General features: G+C 36.5%; 4 protein-coding genes and 1 long non-coding RNA gene across 10 annotated transcripts; 1 reads left to right on the forward strand and 4 right to left on the reverse strand.

Annotated features, from left to right (window-relative positions):
* Window positions 1–482: 482 nt before the first annotated feature.
* On the reverse strand, window positions 483–1,776 carry LOC140751336 (uncharacterized). Its single transcript, XR_012103297.1, has 2 exons — window positions 1,250–1,776; window positions 483–655 (listed from the first exon to the last, which is right to left on the reverse strand). It is a non-coding gene; the product is annotated as an uncharacterized LOC140751336 (long non-coding RNA).
* Window positions 1,777–2,505: 729 nt separating this feature from the next.
* Window positions 2,506–10,470, reverse strand: LOC140751396 (serine hydrolase-like protein 2). Its single transcript, XM_073085310.1, has 7 exons — window positions 10,215–10,470; window positions 7,577–7,693; window positions 5,880–6,032; window positions 5,163–5,259; window positions 4,217–4,304; window positions 3,754–3,851; window positions 2,506–3,142 (listed from the first exon to the last, which is right to left on the reverse strand). The coding sequence occupies exons 1-7, from the start codon at window positions 10,267–10,269 to the stop codon at window positions 2,836–2,838; spliced, it is 915 nt and encodes a 304-aa protein (XP_072941411.1). The 5' UTR covers window positions 10,270–10,470; the 3' UTR covers window positions 2,506–2,835.
* A 985-nt stretch (window positions 10,471–11,455) lies between these two features.
* LOC140751394 (serine hydrolase-like protein) lies at window positions 11,456–17,047 on the forward strand. Of its 3 annotated transcripts, none has more exons than XM_073085302.1 (6): window positions 11,456–11,648; window positions 12,196–12,263; window positions 13,049–13,318; window positions 13,941–14,137; window positions 15,164–15,261; window positions 15,728–17,047. In XM_073085302.1, exons 1-6 carry the CDS (start codon window positions 11,620–11,622, stop codon window positions 16,020–16,022), a joined length of 957 nt encoding a protein of 318 aa, XP_072941403.1. In that variant the 5' UTR covers window positions 11,456–11,619; the 3' UTR covers window positions 16,023–17,047. The 3 variants fall into 3 exon arrangements, with proteins under 3 accessions (XP_072941403.1, XP_072941405.1, XP_072941404.1); XM_073085304.1 differs by having other exon boundaries at window positions 11,457–11,608; XM_073085303.1 differs by lacking the exon at window positions 11,456–11,648 and adding an exon at window positions 11,767–11,864.
* A 532-nt stretch (window positions 17,048–17,579) lies between these two features.
* LOC140751397 (serine hydrolase-like protein) lies at window positions 17,580–21,650 on the reverse strand. Its single transcript, XM_073085311.1, has 5 exons — window positions 21,264–21,650; window positions 20,714–20,875; window positions 20,160–20,267; window positions 18,926–19,205; window positions 17,580–17,971 (listed from the first exon to the last, which is right to left on the reverse strand). Exons 1-5 carry the CDS (start codon window positions 21,313–21,315, stop codon window positions 17,662–17,664), a joined length of 912 nt encoding a protein of 303 aa, XP_072941412.1. The 5' UTR covers window positions 21,316–21,650; the 3' UTR covers window positions 17,580–17,661.
* A 581-nt stretch (window positions 21,651–22,231) lies between these two features.
* LOC140751395 (serine hydrolase-like protein) lies at window positions 22,232–27,049 on the reverse strand. 4 transcript variants are annotated; one of them, XM_073085308.1, is made up of 6 exons: window positions 26,913–27,049; window positions 25,492–25,623; window positions 24,866–25,003; window positions 24,041–24,191; window positions 23,416–23,553; window positions 22,232–22,564 (listed from the first exon to the last, which is right to left on the reverse strand). In XM_073085308.1, exons 2-6 carry the CDS (start codon window positions 25,583–25,585, stop codon window positions 22,258–22,260), a joined length of 828 nt encoding a protein of 275 aa, XP_072941409.1. In that variant the 5' UTR covers window positions 25,586–25,623; window positions 26,913–27,049; the 3' UTR covers window positions 22,232–22,257. The 4 variants fall into 4 exon arrangements, with proteins under 4 accessions (XP_072941409.1, XP_072941406.1, XP_072941410.1 ...); XM_073085305.1 differs by lacking the exon at window positions 26,913–27,049 and adding an exon at window positions 26,617–26,906; XM_073085309.1 differs by lacking the exon at window positions 26,913–27,049 and adding an exon at window positions 26,336–26,494.
* Between the last annotated feature and the right edge of the window lie 296 nt (window positions 27,050–27,345).

The raw sequence follows: 27,345 nt of genomic DNA on the forward strand, positions 1-27,345 counted from the left end.
ACACAGGAAAAATCCTACTGGTTTTTATAATATAGGAGTAGTAGACGAGCATGCAGTTCACCTGATGGTAAGTGACTACTGTCGCCCATGGACATCTGTAATCAACTCTAGATAAGATTCGATTCCTACCTGAGGTTGGCCACACCGCTACCCCCGAAACTAAGCTGGAACGCTTGAAAAAGTATGTCTCCAACCACACTTAATAGTTATAGATAAATGTAGAAAACTTTATTATTATAAGTAATCTTATAAAAAAAAATCTCGTGTCACAAATTCACAATGTTAGTTACCGAACTCCTCCGAAACGGCTTTACCGATTTTCACCAAATTTTATATGCATATTCAGTAGATCTGAGAATCGGCTACTATCTATTTTTCATACCCCTAAGTCATAAGGGTAATTCACCCTTAACATTTTTAAATTTATATGGTAACGCAACGTTTGTCGGGTCAGCTGGTAGTCAATAAATAAAAAAAAAACATTTTATTTGTCATCTTCCACCATTTAATAACAATTGTAATAATTACATACTTGTAACAATAAACCATTACATCAACATTGCAATAAATCCCAAATTACATTACATATAATAATCACAACATAATGTTCCACCGCACATAATATTGCTATAGTCCGCGTAAAACTGCTAGTCCGCTCTGAATACAGAAATGAATCGCGTCGCCATAGCAAATTGTATGACTACACCTGTTCGCAACAACTACAGAGCGGACTGACAATTTGGCGCGGACTATAAATATATAAAAACACTAGCTTTTACCCGCAGCTTTGCCCGCGGTCAGAAGTCAATGAAAATAAAATTTGATAATTGTCCTTAAGCTCATGTTATAAGTTGTTTTTATCCATCCCTCGGGAACAGTACTTTTTCGGGATAAAAAATACCCTATGTCCTTTTCTGAACCCTTGACAATGTGTGTACAAAATTTCATGACAAACGGTTTTGTACTCAAGGCGTGAAAGTGTAGCAAAGAAACAAACACTCGCATTTATAATATTAGTTAGTATAGGAATAATTATAAATAAATCATCTTAATAAATGTTATTAAAAGTGGCGGCATTTGTATATGTATCTTACTCACATATTATAAATAGAGCGAGAAGCCAACAGAAATGTCGCCATTTTTAATGACAATTTTTATTTTAAAATATTGCACCTTGGAATACCATTGTAAAAAAAGTTTTAATAAATGTTTTTAGGAGCATGCAATTCATTCGACAATAAGTAGTCACTGCCGTATAGACAACTGTAACCAGCTCTATATTTTATGTATTTTGTACTCGGAAAAGTATATCTCCTTTTTTATAATATAAGAGTAACAGACGAGTATGCAGTCCACCTGATGGTAAGTGGCTACTGACGCCCATGGACATCTGTAATCAATCCCAGATAGGATTAGATATTCCTACCTGAGGTCGGCCACAGATGCGCCGCTACCCCTGAGGACTAAGTTGGAACACCTCGGAAAAGTCTGTCTCCTTTACCAAACCCTGCAAACCAGAACACAGCAGCGCTACACTGCTATTATTACAGAAACACATATGGCGGCGGTGCCGCCGCAGTCGTGGGTTCTACCACCTTCATCATTTAAATTTTTATCATATTTCTATTACATTAATACAATACTATGTTCGTGACTTCTCTCACTCAAAAATTAAGTACAATAAATGCATTTTTATACAAGTCGAGTAAGTTAATATGTCAAATTATTACAATTTTACATAATTATAATATGTAATATGTATAACATACCAAAAAATGTGGTAACTCTCTTAATACGTTCTGTGTATTAGATAGTCATAAAATCACTATTTTTATATCATAACATATTTATAATAATAAGTTGTATTTTCCTTAATATTAAGATAAAAATGTGTAAATTTGGATTACATTGTTTAATTTGTTTTTTTTAAACATAATAATAACATATATATTATTATCATAGATACACATAGATCATTGACAATATGTTTTTTTCATCTCACCTCATTCATTGACCACAGATAAAAAAGTTCGACATTTCTTTTAAAGTCATACTTTTTTTGGCGCGTTTCGGAAAAAATATTAGCTACAACTAAAATCGACATCATAATGTAGCTTACCAACAAAGTAATTTTTAATATATTATTTTAGATATGACACGATACCATAGGATATGACACGATACGATACATATCAATAATTGTGTATTATTGGTATCCACTATATAGAATTAGAATGATTAATAATGTTTTATTTGATGACATCTCTTTAATTATGTAATTTTAATTTTGACGATTCCTGTATGACATATATTTGACTTTCCATGTAATAATGAACAAGATATATAAATTTTGCACGCCCAATGTGGTAGAACATAAGATAAATGTTATAAATTTAAGATCCTTGTAAAATACTATGTTCTTGCAAATAAATGATTTGATTTGATTTATTTTTCATTTTGTAATAGTTTCACTCCTAACGCATATACACATTGATACACGCACTCATTTTTACATGCCAAAGAAGTATTACTTCTCACATGTGTACATAGTTATAGTCCGCGCCAAACTTCTAGTCCGCTCTGAATATAGAAACGAGTCGCGTCGCAATAGCAAATTGTAGATATTAGCGGGACGAAGACAGCGCGGTACCCCGGCACCCTCCGCTGCCCGCTCTCGCCCGCGGGTACATAGCTGCGTTAGTGTGCTCTTACGTTGCTACGGAGTATATGCTTGTAGTTGTGTTCGACCGCATTGGCTCTCTGACTACACCTGCGCGCAACAACTTCAGAGCGGACTAGAAGTTTGGCGCGGAATACACACAAATGATTTTTTACCTACAATTTAGCCTTAGCATCCAGCCCTTCTGGTCCATTCAACAAGAACTGCCCTACAAAGGTAGCCACCCTCTCTGGGTGCCCTATATGTATATTATGATGCCCTTTGACATGTCTCACCCTATAATTATTGTTATATATACTTTCATCTATTAGAAACGGCATTTTTACATATTTCCCTTCTCTAATAGAATCGTCCGTTGCTATTAAAAGTATCTGTGCTTTTGTCTTCAGACACAAATTCTTCATCTGATCTGATGAGAACGGAGGCTGTGGTATTATCTTGTAGCGTTGGTCATATGTTAATCTGAAAATAATAATAGAAAAATAGGTAAATAAAAAAGTGTTTACACTCACAGCCCCACACTAGGATTCCCTGTAGTGGTGGTTGTGGGTGCCATGGACACACACACATAGACAAATACACAAACAACCAGACCCAGAAACAGACATGAAAGTGGTAGAACCCTGTGGTTCGACTCCGGCGGCCACCGCCACACCTATTTCTGTTATAACAGCAGTGTTAAGCTGCTGTGTTCTGGTTTGAAGGGTGTGGTAAGGGAGACACTTTTCAGAGGCGTTCCTGCTTAGTCCTTAGTTTTTAATAATATACGACTAGCAGACGAGCATGCAGTACATCTGACGGTAAGTGGTGGGCATCTATAATCAACCCCAGATAGGATTAGATATTCCTACCTGAGGTCGGCCACAGATGCGCCGCTACCCCTGAGGACTAAGCTGGAACGCCTCGGAAAAGTATGTCTTCCTTACCACATGAGCATGACCGGAGTTTCTTGCGGCGCTTCTTCTCCATAGCTTCTTCTTCCGTAGCGGTGGTAGTTTGTTGACTTTCAAAAAGTATTCTGTATGGATCAATTTTGGATGAGATTTGAATTTGAAGACCATGAAATGACTGACCTTACTAATCCTTTGCCAACAGTCTCTGATATCCTCTCCAGGCAGTCTTCAGCCATCGATTCCGATATCATCCTGGGCTTCATTAGTTTCTTTAATGCCTGCAAAATTTTAATTATTAATGGATAAAACCCTCTGTGGTTCGACGGCGGCACCACCGCCACACATATTTTTGTTATAACAGCAGTGTTAAGCTGCTGTGTTCTGGTTTGAAGTGTGGTAAGGGTGACATACTGATCTGAGGCGTTGCAGCTAAGTCCTCAGGGGTAGCAGCATCTGTGACCGATCTCAGGTAGGAATCTTAGCTGGGGTTGATTGCAGATGTCCATGGGCGGCAGTAGCCACTTACCATCAAGTGGACTGCATGCTCGTCTGCTACTCCTATGGTATAAACAAATACTTATCGTTATATTAATATGGCACGTTTGTAATGGCTCAACTATAGTAGGATTTTATCTTTTATTACCTCTTTCCTAGTATAAACAGTTCGCTCCTCCCTGGGCTTATTATAAAAGTCGTAGTCGTCGAAATAAGCCTGATATGACCTCTTGTACCTGTAAAGTATTTTGTAAAACGTTATAAAAGGTTTGAGCAAAAAGTTCTCAACGGTGCGTGAAATCTACTAATCTTTCAAGAAAACATTCCCACGTTATTAATAACGAGCTTTTGCCCGCGGCTTCGCTCGCATTACGAAGTAATATTTTCATCCCCTATTTTATCCCCTTGGGGGTAGAATTGACCAAAATCCTCTCTTAGCGGATGCCTACGGCATAACATCTACCTGCATACCAAATTTCAGCCCGATCCGTCCAGTGGTTTGGGCTGTGCGTTGATAGATCACTATGTCAGTCAGTCACCTTTGAGTTATATATATTTAGATTAAACTACACAATGCTCAAGCCTCTAGCGGCTTACGGTGGATAGGCACTCAGCCCCGGGCCTCCGATTCTGGGGGGCCTCCAAGCACAGTTGCTAAAAAAGGTCATCAGAACCAATTCTATGACACGTTTGTCATTTTGTAAAATCAATTTTTTATACTTTTGGGAGCCATCTATTTAACTTTACATAACTTTACATACAACAACGACGAAGTCCGCCACTGGCTCAAACTGTGTTTATTTTTAATAATTTTTAATTTGTATTGTTATAGTGGCCGTTATAAATACTCTGTAAAAAATTCAAGTGTCTATCTATTACGGTTCAGGAGATAGAGCCCTGTGACAGAAGAGTCTTGGTATAGTCCGCGTAAAACTGCTAGTCCGCTTTGAATATAGAAATGAATCGCGTCGCCATAGCATAGCATGCTCGCAACAACTTCAGAGCGGACTAGCAGTTTCGCGCGAACTATAAAAGGATTCCGTTTCGAACCCTTGGGTACGAACTCTAATAAAAGCGTGGTAAAAACAACTCACCATCTAGCGAAGGTCTCTGGTTCTACGACAGGTGTGGTCGGGTCTAACAGTATTGATCTCGTAATCTTTCCCGGTAAGCAGAAATCATATAACATACCTGAAAACATAATAATGTTTTTATAGTTGAGCCTAACGATAAAGCAGACGTGCTACCCGATGGAAAACAGTCACCGTGCATCGCCGGCTTTGAAGGAGAGCTCTTTTTACACCTTTTTTGAAGAGCCCTATATCATGTTACTAGTTCTTACTAGTAACTATACTTTTACTAGTATATAGTTTTACTTGCAAATTATTTCGTATGTTTTTCATCTTTATGTATTCCGACTGCACCGCCGCCACACCTATCTCTCTATATTTGCAATTTAGTTTCAAAGGTGGTAGAACCCTCCGTGGCTCGACTCCGGCGGCACCACCGGCACACCTATTTCTGTTATAACAGCAGTGTTAAGCGCTGCTGTGTTTTGGTTTGAAGTGTATGATAAGGACATACTTTTCCGAGGCGTTCCAGCTTAGTCCTCAGCGGCGCATCTATGGCCGAACTCAGGTAGAAATCTAATCTTATCTGGAGTTAATTACAGACGTATATAGGCGGCAGTAGTTTTACCACTAGGTGGACTGGACGCTCCTCTGCTACTCCTATATTATTATTTAAAAAATGACCATCAGGTGGACTGCATACTCCTCTGCTACTCCTATACTATAAAAAAAAAATCTCACCCATACTCGCGCCAACAGAATGCCCCAAAAACATGAAGCTCTCCCATCTGAAGTGGCGTACGACCACCTCCAAGCAATACACGACATCATAGAAATTAAACAGCAGCCCCGGGGGAAAGGGGTCAGATTTGCCGTTACCCGGCATCTCCACACCTGGATAAAAATTAAGAAATTTGGTTTAATAAAAAAGAAAACAGCATAATAAAGATCCGCGCCAAACTTCTAGTCCGCTCTAAAGTTGTTGCGCGCAAGTTTAGTTAGCATATACTCCGTAACGTAAGGGCACACTAACGCAGCTATGTACCCGCTGGCGAGAGCTGGCAGCGTAAGGTGCCGGGGGACGCCGTTGTCATTATCCCGCTAATATCTACAATTTGCTATTGCGACACGACTCGTTTATATATTCGAAGCGGACTAGCAGTTTGGCGCGGACTCTACTAGAAAATTAACCCGTTTTAACAAATGGTGGTAGAACCTGTGGAAGTAGCAGCAAAGAAGTAGGAGTCGACATTTTCTCTTGGGTTGATTACAGATGTCCATGGGCGGCAGTAGCCACTTACCATCAGGTGGACTGCATGCTCGTCTGCTACTCCAACATTATAAGAAAAAAACCGATTCCCTACTCAAAGAAAAAAAAACGGAACCCTATTCATATTAATATATTCGATGAACTACCTATATTTTTGTGCGTTCTGAAGACATCATTCTATTACTCTCATTCAAAGTGTAACCGATATGCATAGATACTAATCTACGAGTATGCCGATATGGCATTTTATAAGATAAGACAAATATTCAAATATTGTCATGCAAATAATAATGTCAATTAGATATCATAAAATGATATGATAACTACATGCGTTCCAAGATAGCGTTAATATCAAGATTTCAAGTCATCATATTTATCGCGAGATAATTATATTACATAATAATTCTACCTTTGGACTTTTTGCAATAAATTACATTCTCACTGATCTTCATTGACCTCGATATTTTCTTGTCAGAGTAGAAAAACTTTTAATAGTTCTCCTAATAAGAAAGTTTATAGATTTTATCTAGCCTTAAATCTAGAATTTTTAGATTTAAAATACTAGAAACCTTTATGGTTCGATTTTTTTTGTAATATTGAATTAGTATGCTGTCCATCTGATGGTAAGTGGCTACTGCCGCTCATGGGTTTCTGTAATCAACCCCAGTGTGTATTAAAATATTGCTTACCTATATGGTGACGAAAAATATGGCGACGAAATCTACACGCCTGCCAGTTCTCGAGTTCTAAAAGTTCTCAAGGGTGTGTGAATGTCACCAATACGCACTTCGCCAGCACAGTAGACTATGGCCTAAACTCCTCATCCTGAGAGACGACTCATGCCAAGCAGTGGAATGTAAACGAAAGTAGTAGAACCCTCTGTGACTCCGGCAGCACCACCGTCACACATATTTTTGCCTAATAATAGCAGTGTTAAGTTCTGTATTTTCTGTAAGCGCTTCTGTATTTAGGCTGTGGCAAGGGAGACATACTTGTTCAAAGCTTAAGGTAGGTTCCAATTTTAATTTTACTCTAATGTCATCTGAGGATGATTATAGATATCCATGGGCGGCAGTAGCTCCTTATGATCAGGTGGACTGCATGCTCATATGCTACTTCCATATTACAAAAAAGTCGCCTTCAAATTTTAACACAAAATTATACAAACCTATATAATAAAAGTTTTTCGGCAGCATTCTGATGAGAGGTCGAAACGTCGCCATAGAGTCCATGAGCCCATGGCATAGCAGCACCGGTGGGTTGTGGCAATGACCCCATGCTACTACTGTAAACGAAAAATTATATATCGTGTTAGAAATATATTCAAGTTATTTAATCATAGTATTAATTTAATTAATTATTTTGTGTTATTTTCATGATGTGTTATTTTTATAATAATATGTGCCGATTTATATAGTCATTGGCTGTATGCGTTACACGATTTTATGCATAAGCATTAAAAAAAGAAAAAGAACGCTCTTGACGTTGTATTTTGCGCGGGAATAATGAAAGTTGTAATTTGGAACAAGAAATAGTTTTATTTTAATAATCGTAAATATATAGGCAGTGATAGCCTAATGGTTACGAAACACAGCCTCTTCTCTCTCCTCAATCCCAGGCAGTGCCTGGCAGGCACACACCTCTGAGATTTTTAACGTTATGTGAGTATCAGAAATTAATTATCTCTTGCATAGATTAGTAAAGATTACTCACTCCTAACAAGAATATGTACCTAGTATTGAGAATTGAAATTGTTGCGTAAAAATGTCCCTAAAATATTTGAAATAATTATTTATTTATTATGTAAATTACGCAGTATAAGTTATTTATTCCTAAATTTTCTCTAAAAATGTTTTTATTTGTCAAGAATTCAAAAAAAGAACTTACTAATAAGCCGTTTGTGGCTTCATACAATTTCAAGGCGGCGAAGTATCTTTACTAATCTATGATCTCTTGCTTAAATGGTGAAGGTAAAAACATCGTTAGAAAATCTGAACCCTATAGCTGTGAAATCTTAAAAAAAGAAGTTTTTAAAGCTTGTGAAGTCTGCCAAGTCGCTCGCCTCTTTTCCCTATTAAGAGGTCGGTTGTGCAGTCCCCGAGGACTAAAGCCTAAAAGGGGGTGTTTAGTGGGTAGGCATCCTTTAAGGATGAGTCCCGCACTGCCAGGCATCATCGCGGCGCTGGCGTTAGTGCTACGAGCATTCACCCCCTTCCTGTACCCTTCCGCAGGGTAGTCCTTTTATTGTCTAGGCGTAAATAACCCAAGTCACACTTGGCCGAGAAGAAGTTATTGCATATTGGTGGAGGGGTATTGATGCCGGCTAACATACCTATGGTGGCGACATTAGACTTCAAGAGTGGAAACTCCGTATTTTGTCAAAAAAAAATACTTTTCTTACTTTCTTTCATCTGTGATCAGCTTTAGTTAGAACCTATTCTATGTGGAGTTGGTTACAGGCCATACATTAACCGTGGACCTACGGGTGGACTTTATTCTTTTTTTTTATAATATAGGAGTAGCAGACGAGCATACAGTCCACCTGATGGTAAGTGGCTACTGCCGCCCATGGACATCTGAAATCAACCCCAGATAGGATTAGATATTCCCACCTGAGGTCGGCCACAGATGCACCGCTACCCCTGAGGACTAAGCTGAAACTCCTCAGAAAAGTCTGTCTCCCTCACCACACCCTTCAAACTGGAACACAGCAGCGCGTAACACTGCTGTTATTAGGTAGAAGTAGGTGTGGCAGTGGGGCCGCCGGAGTCGAACCACAAAGGGTTCTACCACCTTCTATTCTGTTTTATTACTCCAATTTTATAAATCTAACAGAGATCAATTTTACGTGCAAATATGTCAGAATATAAATTGCTTCTAACAACTTTTGTGTATTCCAAAATACACATTGGTACAATTCTGTTTTTTTTTTGCATCATTTAAGTCATGAGAAAATTATAATTAAGTAATTTTGCATAATATTTTCTCACTAAATTAACACAACAAGAAGTAGTTTAAGCTTTAATAATTTATTTTATCCTTATTACACTATTGTTTCCTTTAAGACTTTACACTAAACACGTCATTAGATTTCTTATTATCCTTCCTTCAAGAGCTATTGTTTTAAAGAAACAAAATAATATTAAATAGAATTATTAAGTACACATGAAGGCGGTAGAACCCTCTGTGGTTCAACTCCGGTGGCACCACCGTCACACCAATTTCTGCCTCATAAGTCTTAAACACTGCTGTGTTTTGGTTTGAAGGGTGTGGTAAGGGAGACATACTTTTCCGAAGCATTCTAGTTTCGTCCTCAAGGGTGACATATCTGTGACAATCTCAGATAAAAATCTAATCTTATCTGGGGTTGACATAAAACTAGGATTATGTAAGCAGTTTTAAAGGGATCATTTAAAAATAAGCCTTTTGAAAGCATTTCAGTTCAGCCAATTTGCTATTAATTATTAGAAATTCAAATGTCTTGGAGATACTGGAATTTAGACAATGTACATAAAGAAGAGATATTAATATAATATTGAATATATGAGAAAGAAGTTTAAATTATTATTATATTAATAGGTTTATGTATAAAGAGGATGCTAAAATAATTTCATCGGATTCTAATTATTATCAGAAACACCTATAAGAAACATAGATAAAACAAATAATTATTACCGGTACAAGATCATAAATTTACTTTCTGAACTTTGGACTTATAAGAAGCCTTTGCATATTTTTTTTAATTTTATAAAAGCAAGTTTTATTAGACTTTTTTTTTTATTTTACGTCATGATAAATGTACTTACTGCATATTCTGCCCCACGGAGCCTCTATAAACCATTCTTTCTCTGTTATTGACATACTTATAAATAAGTAACTTAGTTACTTAAAACTTAGAACAATTTTCTTCTCAAAGACGACACTTTAATAATTCTCTAAAAATTATTTAGATTTATAAAACAGAGCACATTACGTTTTGTTCTCATCAATTTATGAAATTTAAGATATTTTCTGTTTTAAAATGTTTTGTACAATCGTACTAAGGCACTAGTTTGAGTTCATTTGACAATATGTCATTTTTGATAACAATAATCGGAAATGTCAAAAGCATCCTCAAATGTCAAAGTAGTGATGTACCTATAATTTTAATATCACGTAACAATACCGTCTATTGTTTCACGACGATCGAATTTCATAAAATCGATATTTAAGAAATTAATCGATTCTAATCAGTTCGTATAATTGTTTCTTTCTTTTGTACGCAAAAATTAGATAGATTGACTATTAATAAAGGCCGCCATAGTAAGATATTTAATTTTATGCCATCAACGTATCATTATTTTAATTTTAGGCTTAATTTACATGATACTGTGTAAATAAACGTTTATTATTGGACTCATTGTTGTATTAGTAAGATATAACATCGTTTCATATCCCCTATTGCCGTGCTTTTCACTCTACACCAGGCTATTTACCATCCTAAAATAGTTCAACACCAATCCTCACTGCAGTAATATAATGGAGTAAATTTCAGGGTCAAAGAAATATATATCCACGACTCTCCTGAGAAATAGGCCTTCCCACATTGAAACATAATAAAAATCCCCAGACGTATCAATCGTTATTGCATGAAAGGAAATATTATTATTATTATTATTATTATTACATATTAGCCCTTTCTTAAAATAAAGAAACGAAGTCAATAAACTTTCCTTTTTAAATGAGATTAGATTAGAATTTTTACATCTACTATTTCTAAGATCCCATTTAATCATTAAGCGTTTTTGAGCGCATTCGCTGACCAAAAATTTGTATTCTATGTAGCTAAGTTTAAATTTTTAATGGCACAAATTTCGATATTTTTGTGGATATATTCCCAAGCTGCACTGAAACGGTTTTTAAATAGTAACACATTAATAACAAAACCTGAAAATATAAGAGTTTTTTTGTAAATTAAAAATCCCGTGTGCCTACATTTACGTAAACTCGTGAAAATAATGTTATGTATCATCATTTTATAATATTCAAATTCAATATTCAAGATGCAAATACTATATAACTACGTAATATCTGTAATGAAATGATAAAAAATGATAAGATTTTATCATCATTATAGTACCTCTTACCATTTGAGAGTGATAATACGCGTGTGTTGAGCGATCGAATGATTTAAATAACGGAATGAGGCTGCAATAAACAGGTTATTACATTATGAGGTTAAGTGTTATGTGTTACAAAATGTGAGTTCGCTAACCAACTACGCAATATTAAACAATATTTGAAAGTTTCTCTTCATTCGTCGCTATTGTGTTGTGTTATTATGTTAGTTTTAGTGTTTTAAATTGTATCAGCGCTTAACGCCGGTTAGAATTGTATTTATTCAAGTTTTTGCTTTTGTGTAATAATTAATAAAAACAATTGAGTGTGTTAATATACTTTAATTACCGCAGGCAAAGGTTCAACATTTTTTCTGCCATTAAATTGGAAATAACATTTTTCATGAATTAAAATTTAAATAAAATTATAATAGTTTCATTGAATATTTTATTCAAATAAAGTATATAGTGTGTAGTAATATAATAAAGTATTTAATTAACTTTAATGAGTATATTCGAAGACATTAATTTAATTATTACCTTATAAAGGCTTATTTAAATTTATGCGACGAATTACGATAAGTTTTTAGTTTTTATAACACATTACCATATTTACCATAAGTGTTGGTAAGGCTAAGGAGTTTGTTTTACTAAGAATATTAATTAACGTTTATATAATTTGACTTTTCAGAGCAATGAGTGCACTAAAAAGTACGGAAAAACAAATTTCTATAAAAGCACCTTGGGGTAAAATCGCAGGTAAAATTGATCATATATTAAAGATTAAAAAAATATATATAAGTATTTAAAAGCAGTATAGCTTAATCGTTTAGAAACTCGGCCTGTCGAACGAGGGGTCTGAGGATCAAATCCTTGATTTTTCAAATTTATGTGCGTATTAGAAATTAATTATCACTCGCTAAAACGGTGAAGGAAAACATCGTGAGGAATCTTGCATACCTCAGAGATTTATATAAAAAAAACTCAAAGGTATGTGAAGTCTACCAATACGCATTTGGCCAGCGCGATGAACTATGGCCTAATCCTTCTCATTCGGAGAGGAGACCCGTGCTCAGCAGTGGGATAGTAATGGGTTGATGACGTGACGATTTTTAAATAGATCTATCCAAATTATACTTATTATAAAATATACCGCAAATACTAGTGCTGATACCTTTAGAATATAGTATCAATATTTCCATTGTTTAAAAATGAACTTTTGATTCATTTATCTTTACACTTCAAATTATTGTACAATTTTAGTCCTGTTTTTATTTATATTTTAAGTAATTGTTATAATTCACCATATTTTTTTTTAATTTTTATTGTAGTATTTTTGTACCGCCTTTATTAGCATTAAGTTCGCCTTTTGCGCCACATTGTTTTTAACATGGTCAATGAAGAGTAAATAAATAAATAAATCTATTCTATTTCAATATAAAGTCGGCAATATGACCAACCATAATTATATTCATTTAATTACCACCGCATTGCAATTAATCGGCAAATAACTACTAAACTTAAATCATTTCCTTGTCTTTCAGGACTAACATGGGGCGACTCGAAAAACCCACCTGTTCTCCTGTGCCCTGGTCGAATGGAACCATGCTCAGCGTTCCGACCTCTTGTACAACTCCTGCCTTCAACCTTCTTCTACGTCGCAGTAGACCTTCCTGGGAACGGCTGGTCTGACCACCTGCCTAAAGGGGTCAAGTACTTAGTGTATGACTTAGTTCCAACAGTTGTTCGAGTCATGGAACATTATAAATGGGAGCAGTTCATGTATATAGGGCACTCTTTGGGAGCTGTTGTAGGTAAGCAATAATCTAAGTTTAGGTTTTAATAATGTATCAATGAGCATGCACTCCACCTGATGGTAAGGGACTGTCGCCCATGGACATCTGTAATCAACCCCAGATAGAATTAGATATTCCTACGTGAGGTCGGCCACAGATGCGCCGCTACCCCTGAAGACTAAGCTGGAACGCCTCGGAAATGTCTGTCTCCCTTACCACACCCTTCAAACCGGAACACAGCAGCGCCTAACACTGCTGTTATTAGGTAGAAATAGGTGTGGCGGTGGTGCCGCCGGAGTCGAACCACAAAGGGTTCTACCACCTTCAAACAACCTTGGTGTACAAATAACGAGTCATCATCATCGACCCATTACTGTCCCACTGCTGGGCACGGGTCTCTCATAATGAGAAGGATTAGGCCATAGTCCACCGCGTTGGACAAGTGCGTGTTGGTAGACTTCACATACCTTTAAGATTTTTTTTTATAAATCTCTCAGGTATGCAGGTTTCCTCACGATATTTTTCTTCACCGTTTAGCAAGTGATAATTAATTTCTAATACGCACATAACTTTGAAAAATCATACGTGCCTGGGATTAGAACCTCGGACCCCATTATCAATGCTTTTATATATATTACAGGTAAGTATTTCAACATGGCATACCCGGGCCGCATGACCCGTGCGGTTGATTTGGACCCCATCCCCGCGTACTACACGAGCCGCGCGTCACGTATGGGCGCCTGGTACCACGAGTACTACGGCGAGTACTATAGCGACGAGAAGTACGCTAAGTTCAACGGTAGCGCGGATACTGCACCTAAATATACTTATGAGCAGGTTTGTATTGATTACTGTGTCTATTTTTATACCTTATTTTGTGTTTTCATTACTAACAGTAGCTCTAGCGGACTTAGATTAAGCCCGGACCACCCTGTCGACCACGGAACCCCGATCTTGTGAGGCCCCCAAACACAGTTGCTAATTAGCTAAACAAGGTCAATGACCCGTGCGGTTGATTTGGACCCCATCCCCGCGTACTACACGAGCCGCGCGTCACGTATGGGCGCCTGGTACCACGAGTACTACGGCGAGTACTATAGTGACGAGAAGTACGCTAAGTTCAACGGTAGCGCTGATACTGCACCTAAATATACTTATGAGCAGGTTTGTATTGATTACTTTGTCTATTTTTATACCTTATTTTGTATTTTTATTAGTGTACTCCGCGCCAAACTTCTAGTCCGCTCTGAAGTGACGACCCGCGTGGCGGAGCGGTCACCATACCGGTCTGACGCGCAAAGGGTCCCGGGTTCGATCCCTGGCCAGACAGATAACTAAATGATAAATTTAGATTTCTGTTTCTGGGTCTGGGTGTTTGTGTATTTGTCTATGTGTGTGTCCATGGCACCCACGACACAGGGAATCCTAGTGTGGGGCTGTGAGTGTAGAAAGCGTTTATTATTATTAAGTTATCGCGAGCAGGTGTAGTCATACAATTTACTATGGCGACGCGATTCATTTCTATATTCAGAGCGGACTAGAAGTTTTACGCGGAATATAACTGCAGTGACAACTTAGGTTACAACTTACCCTCTCAACTGTTGATCAGGGATTTAAACTGAAGACCTCCACCTCTAATTTTCTAAAGTTATACGTACTTAACATCTAAGCGTTAATAAGAAATCTAAAATGTGTGTGTATTCTACCAAGTCACCTCACCCACTCCCTTCAAACTATACTGCAGTAAGAGGTGCAAAAGTAGGTGTGGTGGCGGTGGTGCCGCTGGTGTCGAACAACAGAGGGTTCTACCAAGCATAGCTTCAGTATCCAGTCCCGTCATTTCCATTTTTCCTTTGCTTGCAGGTCCGCAAAATGTTCATAGATACTCAGGGATTGACGGAAGAAGCAGCAGAGCATGTGCTGGAAAGATCTTTAGAGCCAGCCGGAGATGGGTTGTATAGGTACTGGTTTTGTCTCTGATAATTAAATAAACCATCATTAATCTAATGCAGTCACAGAAAAATAGTTTCGGGCCTAAAGCTCAAATCATCTAAAATCATATTTATGATATTCCGCGGTCAATTTGACCCTATTACCTCAGGGTCTTCATAGGTTGTTACTACTTCTAGCCAAGCACGAATAACTCATCCCTTTTACCTTTGGGAGAGACACCTTTTTGGTAACGGGAGGACAACCTTCAAAAGGTACCATAATCCTTTGGAGGGACACCTGGTTATGTAAGATTTTTACCCCCTCAGTGGCCTGCCGCGAATGAGAGAATGAGAATGCTAGAATGAGATCCTCCGTCCGTTCCCATTTCGCCAGCAAGTAATTATTTTTTTCACTCACAAAGACCCTCTTCAGTTTTTCGTTAAACCTTAGATATCAACGTTTTAAAATATTTAAGATTATTTTTATATTTTTCAGGTTAACATACGACCAACGTATGAAGCAAGTGCCTCTGATGCCATTCCCGCCAAGTTACGTGCAAGAACTGTACACAAGCACCAACATTCCAATATTTGGCATATTGGCCCAACATATCATAAACATTGGCACATACGACGACGTGCCCTTCATAAGGGATGAAAGCGCTTGGCCTCACAAGAATTATAAAGTGAAAATCGTTGAAGGAAATCATGATGTTCATGTAAATGATCCTGGTTGTATGGCGGACGATATCTCGAAGTTCCTATTGGCTGGCATCAAAGCCAAGTTGTGATTGGAGATGTAAATACATCGATTGTTAGGTAGTACCGACCTTAATTTTTTTATCGACAATACAATATTGTCATAATGAAAAACAATGACATCGGCTAAGTATATTGATTTTGATTGATTTATTTGTACAAAAAACTAGCTGACCCGGCAAATGTTGTGTTGCCATATAAATAAAAAAATATTAAGGGTGAACAACCCTTATCACTTAGGGGTATGAAAAATAGATAGTAGCCAATTCTCAGACCTACTGACTATGCATATAAAATTTGGTGAACATCAGTAAAGCCGTTTCGGAGGAGTACGGTAACTAACATCGTGACACGAGAATATTATATACAAGACTAGCTGACCCGACAAACTTTATACCGCCTCAAAATCTATTTATCAAATATATTTCATATAAAATATAGACTATGTTACTCGTGGATAACGTAGCTTTCGAATGGTGAAAGGATTTTTAAAATCGGTCAAGTAGTTTATGAGCCTATTCATTACAACCAAACAAACAAACAAAGTTTTCCTCTTTATAATATTAGTATAGATATACAATTTACTGGATGAAGATGTTTGCCTAAATTAGTAATCTTTTAAATTTATCAGAGAAAGTAATAAAAAAGGTCGTTCTATTTCAATATTTTGTGACTTTTAAATTTTCGGTAAATCGATAAAATAGTATTGAAACTTTCGATATTACCGGTTATCGCCATTTAAGACTTTCTATATAAATCGATATTAATATCGATTAATTATTGTTTCAACTAGCAACCCTAATGGTTACGTTATTTTATGAATGAGAGACGGACCCAGGTATCGAATTGAATATTAAAATAATAATTTAAAATGTGATGTATTTAATAATAATATTGCATATTTTATACATCTATTTTTACACTTCCATGAATGTACTGTGACTAAATACCAAAAAACATCTAATTTTATTACGTAATAAATAAGTTTTCTAGTTTCTATATAAGTCCTCTAAAATGATGATTAAATATAATTACCCACACTTAAATAATGTTAATAATTTACAAATACTTACTATTTATTTTAATTTACTTGAGTATATAAGCAGCAGTTCATATTTTTCATTATTATAAATGTTTATTCATTAAATTTAAAAAGCCTGCACGCAGCGTCTACACACTCGACATTGATCGGGGGAGTTACTTGCCGATATTCGCGAGTATTTAATGAGATATCAGAATCGTGTTAAAATTAATTTGTCTATTGTAAGTCCCATTGAGACCACACCTACTTCTGCCTCATAACAGTAGTGTTAAGCGCTGCTGTGTTTTGGTTTGAAGGGTGTGGTAAGGGAGACATACTTTTCCGAGGCGTTCCAGCTTAGTCCTCAGGGGTAGCGGCGCATTTGTGGCCGACCACAGGTGGAAAACTAATATTATCTGGGGTTGATTACACATGTCCATGGGCGGCAGTAGCTAGTTACCGTCAGGTGGACTGTATGCTCGTCTACTACTTCTATATTATAAAAATAAGTCGTGGGACAATGCTTCATATGTGAAAATTAATTTTACTTTAACAATATAAAAAAGAGTAATTTCGACAAAACCTTTAATAAAATTTATATACCAACAACAAAATTATACTTAACACTTACAAAATAAAACAATACAAGTTTACAGTTTCGATTTCCACCCAAAGTCCTTATTCAAAAAATCTACAACATATTTCTCTATTCTCTCTGGATTCGTGAAATGGACATCATGGCCGCCGTGCACATCAACCATAGACACATATTTTACTTTTTTCTTCAAATGTGCCAATATGTTATTAGCTGCATCCTTCCCTTTACTATAAAATTGTTCACTGGACTCTGTCGCATTTATAAATAAAGATGGTGGGGTATTTTTGGAAAATATTTCCATATAATACTCTTGTGGAAAATTACTTGGTGCTATTATTTTCTGTCGTTTGTCCCAGGATAACCTGAAATAATTTTATATTACATAGTTAAATGTTTAAAACATGGAAACCTGTGTGGTTCAACTTTGGCATCACCACCACACCTATTTCTGTTGTAACAGCAGTGTTAAGCGCTGCTGTGTTCCGGTTTGAAGGGTGTGGTAAGGGAGACATACTTATCCGAGGCGTTCTGACTTAATCCTCAGGGGTAGCCGTATATCCGTGACAGACCTCTGGTAGGAATCTAATTTATCTTGGGTTTATTATAAATGTCTAAGGATGACAGTACATACATACCATACTACACATACCATCAGATTAATTGTATGCTTGTTTGGTAAATATAATTTTAAAAAAAATCATGACTGCTTGAAAAAATAACTGAAAATTAATGTAATGTAGCCTTTGTCACTCCCACAATTTAGACGAATCCAACGACACCTCATATGTTAAAATCCATCAATCCATTTGGACAATGACTGCCAAAGAATCAGACATACATACACTCGAAAAACATTACCCTCCAGTCGCACACTCATCATCAACCCATTACTGTCGCACTGCTGGGCACGGGTCTCCTCTCAGAATGAGAAGGATTAGGCCATAGTCCACCGCGCTGGACAAGTGCGAATTGGTAGACTTCACATACCTTTGAAAACTTTATTTTAAGATTTCTCAGATAGTTATGCATGTTTCCTCACATTTTCCTACACCGTTTAAGTAAGTGATAATTACCTGCTAACATGCATATAACATTGAAAAATCAGAGGTGCGTGGGATTTGAACCTCAGACCCCTCGATCAAGAGGCCGAGTTTCTTAACCACTAGGCTATCACTCCAACACTAACGTGTTATCTGAAGTTGTTGCGAGCAGGTGTAGTCATACAATTTGCTATGGCGACGCGATTCATTTCTATATTCAGAGCGGGCTAGTAGTTTTATGCGGACCATACTATTATAGCTATTATAAATACTCACTTATAGGTATCCTCCCCCACTTCCTTCAAATTCCTTTCCAAAATCACTTCAGCTTGTGCTTTAGTCATGCCCCGCGCCTTCATAACAGCTTCCAATGCTCTCTCTTTACTATAAGTCCTATCATCTATATTATACTTTGAATAATGACTATAATATTCGTTATAGAATGTCTTAAAGTAGTATGGTAGATCACTTATCTGTAGTCTTTGTAAACCTGGTCTCACATCTAGGAGAATTAATTTTGATATTTTGTTTAAGTTTAATATGTTGTAGAATAATCCTGAAATAAAAGGGAAAAAATGTATTATGTATGTTAAAAAAAAGGGTACTTGCCGAGTACAGACGAATATATGCGAATATATGTAAAACAAGGACTTGGTTGTATTTGTTACTCGCCTCGGATATTGGCGATATTTAAAACTGTGTCGAGTTTTTTTTGCGCGAATTATGTGTCTTGTGTGATTATACGTCTGTATTCATCCGCTGTGTTTACATCCATGGTATTATTCGGCAAGTTATTCGTTGAATATTGCAAGAGATATTAATTGTCACTTGCTTTAACGGTGAAGGAACACATTGTGAAGAAACCTACTCTCCTTAGTTATTAAGAACCTTTCAAATATGTATACAGTCTACCATATTTGAGAGAAGACCCATGTCCAGCAGCTGGTAAGTAAAAGGTTGACTTTTGAAGGAGGTAGAAACCTTTGTGGTTCGACTCCAGTGACACCACCGCCACACCTATTTATTTATTTATTTAAACTTTATTGTAAACCTAGTGGTTACAAAGGGCGAACTTAATGCCTAGTGGCATTCTCCACCAGTTAACCCTTGTTGATGGAGAAAGGTTGTGGTGGGTGGGTGGCTATTTCTACCTAATAACAGTCTTGAGTGCTACTGCTTTCTGGTTTGAAGGGTGTGGTAAGGGAGACACACTTCTCTGAGGCGTTCCGGCGTTCCAGCTTATTCCTTAGGGTATCGGCGCATCTGTAGCTGACCTCAGGTAGGAATCTAATCCTATCTGGGGTTGATTACAGATGCCCATGGGCAGTAGTCACTTACCATCAGGTGGACTGCATGCTCGTCTGCTATTCCTATATTATAAAAAAAGGTTAATACAACCATTTCTAGTACATTACCTAAATATTTTATAATCATTACCTACATTTTTACAAGATAGATACCTTAGAAAAGATAAGATAGGACTATATATCAAAGATAAGATAAAGATTACCTAATTCAGCTCCCATAGAGTGTCCGATGTACACAAACTTCTTCCATTTTAAATGTTTTATGACAATATCTATAGCTGATACTGGTACGAGCCTTGTCAATGCTACACCTGAAGATTTTCAAAAATTTTAATAAACATACTTTTATAGCAGTGATAGCCTAGTGGTTAAGAAACTCGGCCTTTTGATCGAGGGGTCTGAGGTTCGAAGCCCTGGCACGCACCTCTGATTTTTCAAAGTTATGTGCATATTAGAAGTTAATTATAACTTACTTAAACGGTGAAGGAAAACATCGTGAGGAAACCTGCATACCTAAAAGAGTTTTAATAAAAAATAAAATCTCAAAGGTATGTGAAGTCTACCAATACACACTTGGCCAGCGCGGTGGACTATGGCCTAATCCTTCTCATTCTGAGAGGAGACCCGTGCCCAGTAGTGGCACAGTAATGGGTTGATGATGATGATGAAGTTGTCATGTAAGTAAATTCTAAATTCTTAATGAGAATAAAGTTTCTTAAACCATATTCTACTAAATATGAATATTTTAGATAGAAACCTGTTGGGAATGCATCAGATTTTCCATGTCCAGGCAGGTCTAGACCGACATAGTGGAACTTTTCAGGTAGAAACTTAAGCAGGGGAATGAAGGTGTCTAAGCTGTCTTGTCTCCCATGCACCAGAAGTACTGGATCCCCTTGTAGGTTCCCCCAGGACGCTACTGAAAATTAATATTATAAAATATTATTTTGTAATTAAAAAACTTTCATTTAACTTGGTATGTATGAGTGATGTCTGGATTTATTTTTCCTTTTCTTCATTATGTTAATAAAAGTCCATTAAACTGACAGTAGCACAGAGTAGTAAAGAGACTAGAAGTCTAGCGGAAAACTATATAAAAAGAAAGAAAGATAATATAAAGAATAAGATATCATAGAACATATTGTCGGATAAAATAATTAATGGAGCTGTTATTTCTTATTATATAAAACTTAACAAAAAGAAATCCTCGTATTTCATCAGCTATTAAATCACTTGTAACCTCTGCTTAAGGTTACAAAAAATACCTATATTTAACATATTGTTTACATTATATAATAAAAACTTACATGCTATTTTTCCCCACGGTGCTTTTATATACCATTCGTTTAATTTCTTCATTATTTATTATTTAAATTTTGTATGTACATTTATCAACATAAACGAAATAACCCTATAATTTAAATTTTAAAATAGTGCTTAAGTTAAGTAAAGTTAAACTCAATATTCATATTTTTATTATAAATAGTTCAAGTTTACTCTACGCTGTATTAAATTATTCCGTGACTTTTAATGAATAACCTTTGCACCTTTTTACTAAATCCATCAAATTCATTAATTTGTAATATTTATTTTGTGTCATTGTCAAACAATTATTATTCCATCCTTTGTGATTTGTAATCAACATTTTCTAAAATAAATTGTTAGTATAAAATTACATAGGGTTCAAAATCATTTGCACGATGCAAGCGATCTGGCGACATGACAGTTCGACGTTCGTGTTGTAATTTTTTTTCAATTGTAATTTGAAAGACCCGTTAAAAAATATATACAGCCAAGTATAACGAAGTAGAAAAACCTTTATTTCAATTTAGTTGAGGTTCATTCCGCATTTAATAAATAAAGAAAAATCAGCAGTCTGTTCAAGATTTGAACATCAAAAGGTTGGCATTGTTTATCAAACGCTTTCACTATAATTTACAAAGAGGGTAATAATACTGTTGGAGACCGACAATTTTTTTAGAAATATGACTGCAGAACCAGTATTATTCACCTGGAAACAGGTTGACGATGTCTGTTAAGAACCATTGGTGGATCTTTCTGTACTTTTGTGTCTTCAGGCGTGGCAACGCATCTATGATAGCTTCATATAGAGTAGCTCGGGAGCAACAGTAACCACACCATCACCATCTATTTTCCTGTTGGTGGAAGTCAGCGAAATAGCTAGCCACTCATCTTCTAAGCAGAAAAGAAAGAGGAAGGATTTTCAAGGAGACCTCATCCACCTTTTGGGTTACAAAATAAAATATTCCAAGACTAAAATATACCACACACCGCATTTATTTACAACTTAGACCTAATTTTCCCGAAGTCTTTATTCAAAAACTCAACAATATCTTTAGCAAAACTCTCCGGATTCGCGATATGGACATCATGGGTACCGGTAACATTTAATACTGTATAATTAGGTAAATTATCTTGAAACTTCTTTAATAATCGCCGACCGTTCTTCTTAAACATCTCTAGAGTGTCGTCTTCTGATGCTAAAACGTTCAACATAGGAGGTGGATTCTTCGAAACTAAACCAAGAAGATTATCCTCTGACATAGGAACGCCTGTTAGTTTCTTCGAACTTGGCACCCATGATAATCTGCAACAAAACATTGTTACTCTTGGGGATAAATATTTTTGAAGAAGTATAAAGGTGATGGTATAGTCTGCGTAAAACTGCTAGTCCGCTCTGAATATAGAAATGAATCTCGTCGCCATAGCAAATTGTATACACTACTACACCTGCTCGCAACAACTTCAAAGCGGACTAGCAGTTTGGCGCGGACTATAGAACCCTCTGTGGTTCGACTCCGGTGGCACCACCGCTACATCTGTAATCACAGCAGTGTTAAGAGCTGTGTTCTGGTTTGAAGGGTGTGGTAAAGGAGACAGATTTTCCGTGCCATTCCAGCTTAATCCTCAGGGATAGCGGCGCATCTGTGACCGATCTCAGGTAGGAATCTAATCTTATCTGGATTGATTACAGATGTCCATGGGTGCCAGTAGCCACTTACCATCAGGTGGACTGAATGCTCGTCTGCTACTCTTATTTCTCGAGCATATGTATGTATGTATGTCTCATTCTTTGTCACACCCTACAGCCCAAACGGCTTAACATATCTAATATCTAAATATATATAACTCAAAGGTGACTGACTGACATAGTGATCTATCAACGCACAGCCCAAACCACTGGACGGATCGGGCTGAAATTTGGCATGCAGGTAGATGTTATGACGTAGGCATCCGCTAAGACAGGATTTTGATCAATTCTAACCCAAGGGGATAAAATAGGGGATGAAAATATTACTTCGTAACGCGAGCGAAGCCGCGGGCAAAAGTTCGTTTTAACAAATGAGGTGTCGTTGGATTCGTCTAAATTGTGGGAGTGACCATATCATATATTTAAAGAGTCGGATGTTTATTTTTATACATTTTTCGTTCATTTACCCGTATTTTCCATTGGCTTGTGGTACCAATACCCTTGAGAGAACAATGGCTGCATTTTCCCTCGACAATTTTCTATTCCTCATAACAGTGTTTATGACCTCATCATATGTGTACTGTCTTGGCCATTCTTGATGCCATCTGCAATATAAAAAAAATATATATATAATACAATAGAAATATTACAATTCGCGTGACGGAGCGGTCACCATACTGGTCTGACGGCCAGAGAGTCCCGGGTTCGATCCCTGGCCAGACAGATTTCTAAATGACAGTTTTCTGAATTTAGGTTTCTGTTTCTGGGTCTCGGTGTTTGTGTATTTGTCTCTGTGTGTGTCATAGCACCCACGATACAGAGAAGCCTAGTGTGAGCGTAGAAAGCGTTTCTTTATAATAAAATTTGTAAGCAACATAATAATAGTAAAAAAATTGGTATATAATAAGTCAAACTCGCACACAGTGTTCCGTACCATAGGAGGTAATAAGGTTCCATTCTGTCCCTTTGAATACTCCTCTCCATACTCCTCTCAGAGTGAGAATTAGGCCATAGTCCACCGCGCTGGCCAAGTGCATATTGGTAGACTTCACATACCTTTTTAAAACCAGAGTTCTATCTTAAGAGACATACCTATCATAATCCTCATAGTAATCATTGTAAACATATTGGAACCACAGGGGCATATTGTAGTCGTTGAAGCAATATGTTGACATCGGAGGTCCAGGGTCCAAATTTATCATCTTGGTCACTCGGTTTGGGTACACACAATTGTAGATCACACCTAGAAAAATAATAATTTTATAATATAAGAGTGGCAGACGAGCATGCAGTCCGCTTGATGGTGCTTACTGCCATGCATGGACAGTAATCAACCCCAGATAAGATTAGATTCCTACTTGAGGTCAACCAGATGCATTGTTAGCTCTGAGGACTAAGTCGGAATGCCTCTTAAAAGTCTAAACCTCCTTTATCTCCGTCCTTCTAAGAAACAGCAGCACTTAACACTGCTGTATTTAGGCCGAAATGGGTGTGACAGTGGTGCTACGACTCCGGAGTCAAACTCTACTAAGTTTCAATCAAAACTAGTGAAGTGTGACATACTTTTAACTTAAACTAATTATACAGCTTGAATATCTACACTAATATTATAAAAAGGAAAACTTTGTTTTGTTTGATTGTAATGAATAGGCTCAAAAACTACTGGACCGATTTTAAAAATTCTTTCACCGTTCGAAAGCTACATTATCCACGAGTAACATAGGCTATATTTTATATGAAATATATTTGATAAATAGATTTTGAGGCGGTACAAAGTTTGCTGGGTCAGCTAGTATAATATAAACAAATTTAAGTAGGTGCCAGGACAATTATAGGCGGCAACAACATGCAAATGAACAAATGTCTATATAAAAGCTATGAATTAAAAATACAAATATTTAAGAAGTTTATACATACCTACAAAAAATGCCACAGAGTGTGTGATCAACACAAAAGTCTCCCATTTCATACTATCCACTATTTGTCTGACCACCTGCACTTGTTCTGCCGTGGAGACCAGATGTCCTTTTGGGAAAGGATCGGATTTTCCATGACCTGAAACATATCATCATCATCAACCCATTACTTCCTACTGCTGGGCACGGGTCTCCTCTCAGAATGAGAAGAATTAGGCCATAGTCCACCGCGCTGGCCAAGTGTGTTGGTAGACTTCACATAAATTTCATACTCTGTTCATCTGATGATAAGTGGCTACTGCTGCTCATAGTCATGTGTAATCAACACCAAATAAGATTAGATTCCTACCTGAGGTCGACTACAAATGGGCCTTACCCCTGAGGACTAAGCTGGAATGCCTCAAGTATATTTCTACAACACCGTTCAAAGCAAAAGCAGCGCTTAACACGTTGTTATTAGGCAGAAATAGTTGTGATGGTGGTGCCGCCAGATCACAGAGGCTTAGCCACCTTAAAATCAATCTAGATGTCTGCGTCTTTGTATATTCTTCTTTGTGTGTGTGCCACGGTACCCATGTCACAAGGAATAAAGAAGCTATGAGAGTAGAGTCAAGGTACCACACTTACCGGGCATATCAAAAGCAACGTAGTAATATGTGTCAGGTAAAGTCTCCACTAGAGGTATGAAGGTGGCAGCGCTGTCCATATACCCATGGACCATTAACACCGGTGGATTTAATGGATCTCCCCATGATACCACTGAAATTAAGTTATGTCAGTTCATCTACTTACATTTGTTGTAACAAATTTTTACTTAATTATGGATGGAACACATACACTATCCTTTTTAGGGTTCCGTACTCAAAGGGTAGAAACGGAACCCAATTACTAAGACTCCGCTGTCTGTCACAGGGCTCTACCGCTTAAACCGTAATAGATAAGACACTTGAAATTTTTACAATGTATATATAATGTGGGCACCTATAACAACAAATACTATTTCTTTGTTTGTCTCTATTCTTTTTCATGCATAGGTTGTCTGGAAGAGATTGCTACTTAGCGATAAGACCGCCTGTTGCATACTGTTTGACTTGTGTATGTATTCTGCTATTATTTAAATTCAACTGAAAGTGTGCAATAATGAGTATTCTATCTTTACTATCTATGGATGGTTATGTTTTCTTTTTTTAATATAGGAGTAGTAGATGAGCATGCAGTTCACCTGATGGTAAGTGGCTACTGCCCCCCATGGATGTCTGTAATCAACCCCAGAAAAGAAGTCTTACCTGATGTCTACTAAAGATTTATTGCTACCTGAGGACTGTTAAAACGTCTCGGTTAAGTATGTGTCCCTTATCACACCCTTACCAGAAAACAGTTCTTAACACATTAGGCAGAAATAGGTGTGGCGGTGGTGTCTCCGGAGTCGAACCACAAAGGGTTCTTCCATACATATAACATAACTAAACACCTGCTAATCACAATATTTATACATTGACGTCAATTTGACGTCATTTTTTGGATAACGAGCAGATCTGTTAAGTACAACATTAATTCTTAATGAAATGTATGAAAACTTATGAAAAAGTTCTCCTCCAGTGCAAATAAAAAAAAATTACGACGTAGGTAAAGTTGAAGTTATTAAAATTGGAATTATCTTTGATAAAAAAAAAAACAAAATTTTACATAGATAATAAATATATAAGAATACATTCCAATTTCCATATTTAAATTTACTTCGAGCAAACTTACAGGCAACTTTTCCCCATTGAAGCTCCAAAAACCACTCTTTAGTATTTTTCATGATGACTACACGGTGATAAAACTACTAACTCTGTTAGTTTGGAATTTGAACTTCGCATGAATAACTTATTAAATAATTATGTTGCAAAATTGCATAATTTTTCCTGTTACTGTCTTTACAGTCATAAAAACGGGTACCTCACGGACATGCAGTATCTTTTTGTTTACTATCACAGAGTTACGTTCATACAATTTTTACAATACTTCTATATCTATGCTTTATAACGCACTTATCAAATACTTACGAAGATAAAATATTACGACAAGATAAGTTTTAGTTTTGAAAGGGGTATCAGATGACTATTAATTTTAATAATCATTTATTGCCTCATGTTATGAAGTATATGAACAAGTTTTTACTGTTTATTAAACTTCGTAAGACTGTCAGTCATAAAGTTCAAAGTCCAAAGTTCTCATAATTATATTATTTTACTCTTTGGTCCAAAGCAAAAAATCATGAATTTGAAATTGGAATCTCACGGAATTCTCCTTTTCTCGTATTTCCCGCCAATTTTCCTTCTTTTTCCTTTTTCCAACCTTTTTCTTAAACGTTTAAAAAACTATATTTTTATTCGTGTTACATTTCGATTATTTCTATTTATTTATTATGTTAATTGTTAATTATGTTTACCTACACATGTTTGTTTAATAACTTTTATTAGAATAAATATCTTATAT

The sequence above is a fragment of the Epargyreus clarus genome, unplaced genomic scaffold, assembly GCF_041222505.1.
Source record: "Epargyreus clarus isolate Ecla_fem2 unplaced genomic scaffold, WU_Ecla_fem_2.2 ptg000022l, whole genome shotgun sequence".
NCBI classification, from domain to species: Eukaryota; Metazoa; Arthropoda; class Insecta; order Lepidoptera; family Hesperiidae; genus Epargyreus; species Epargyreus clarus.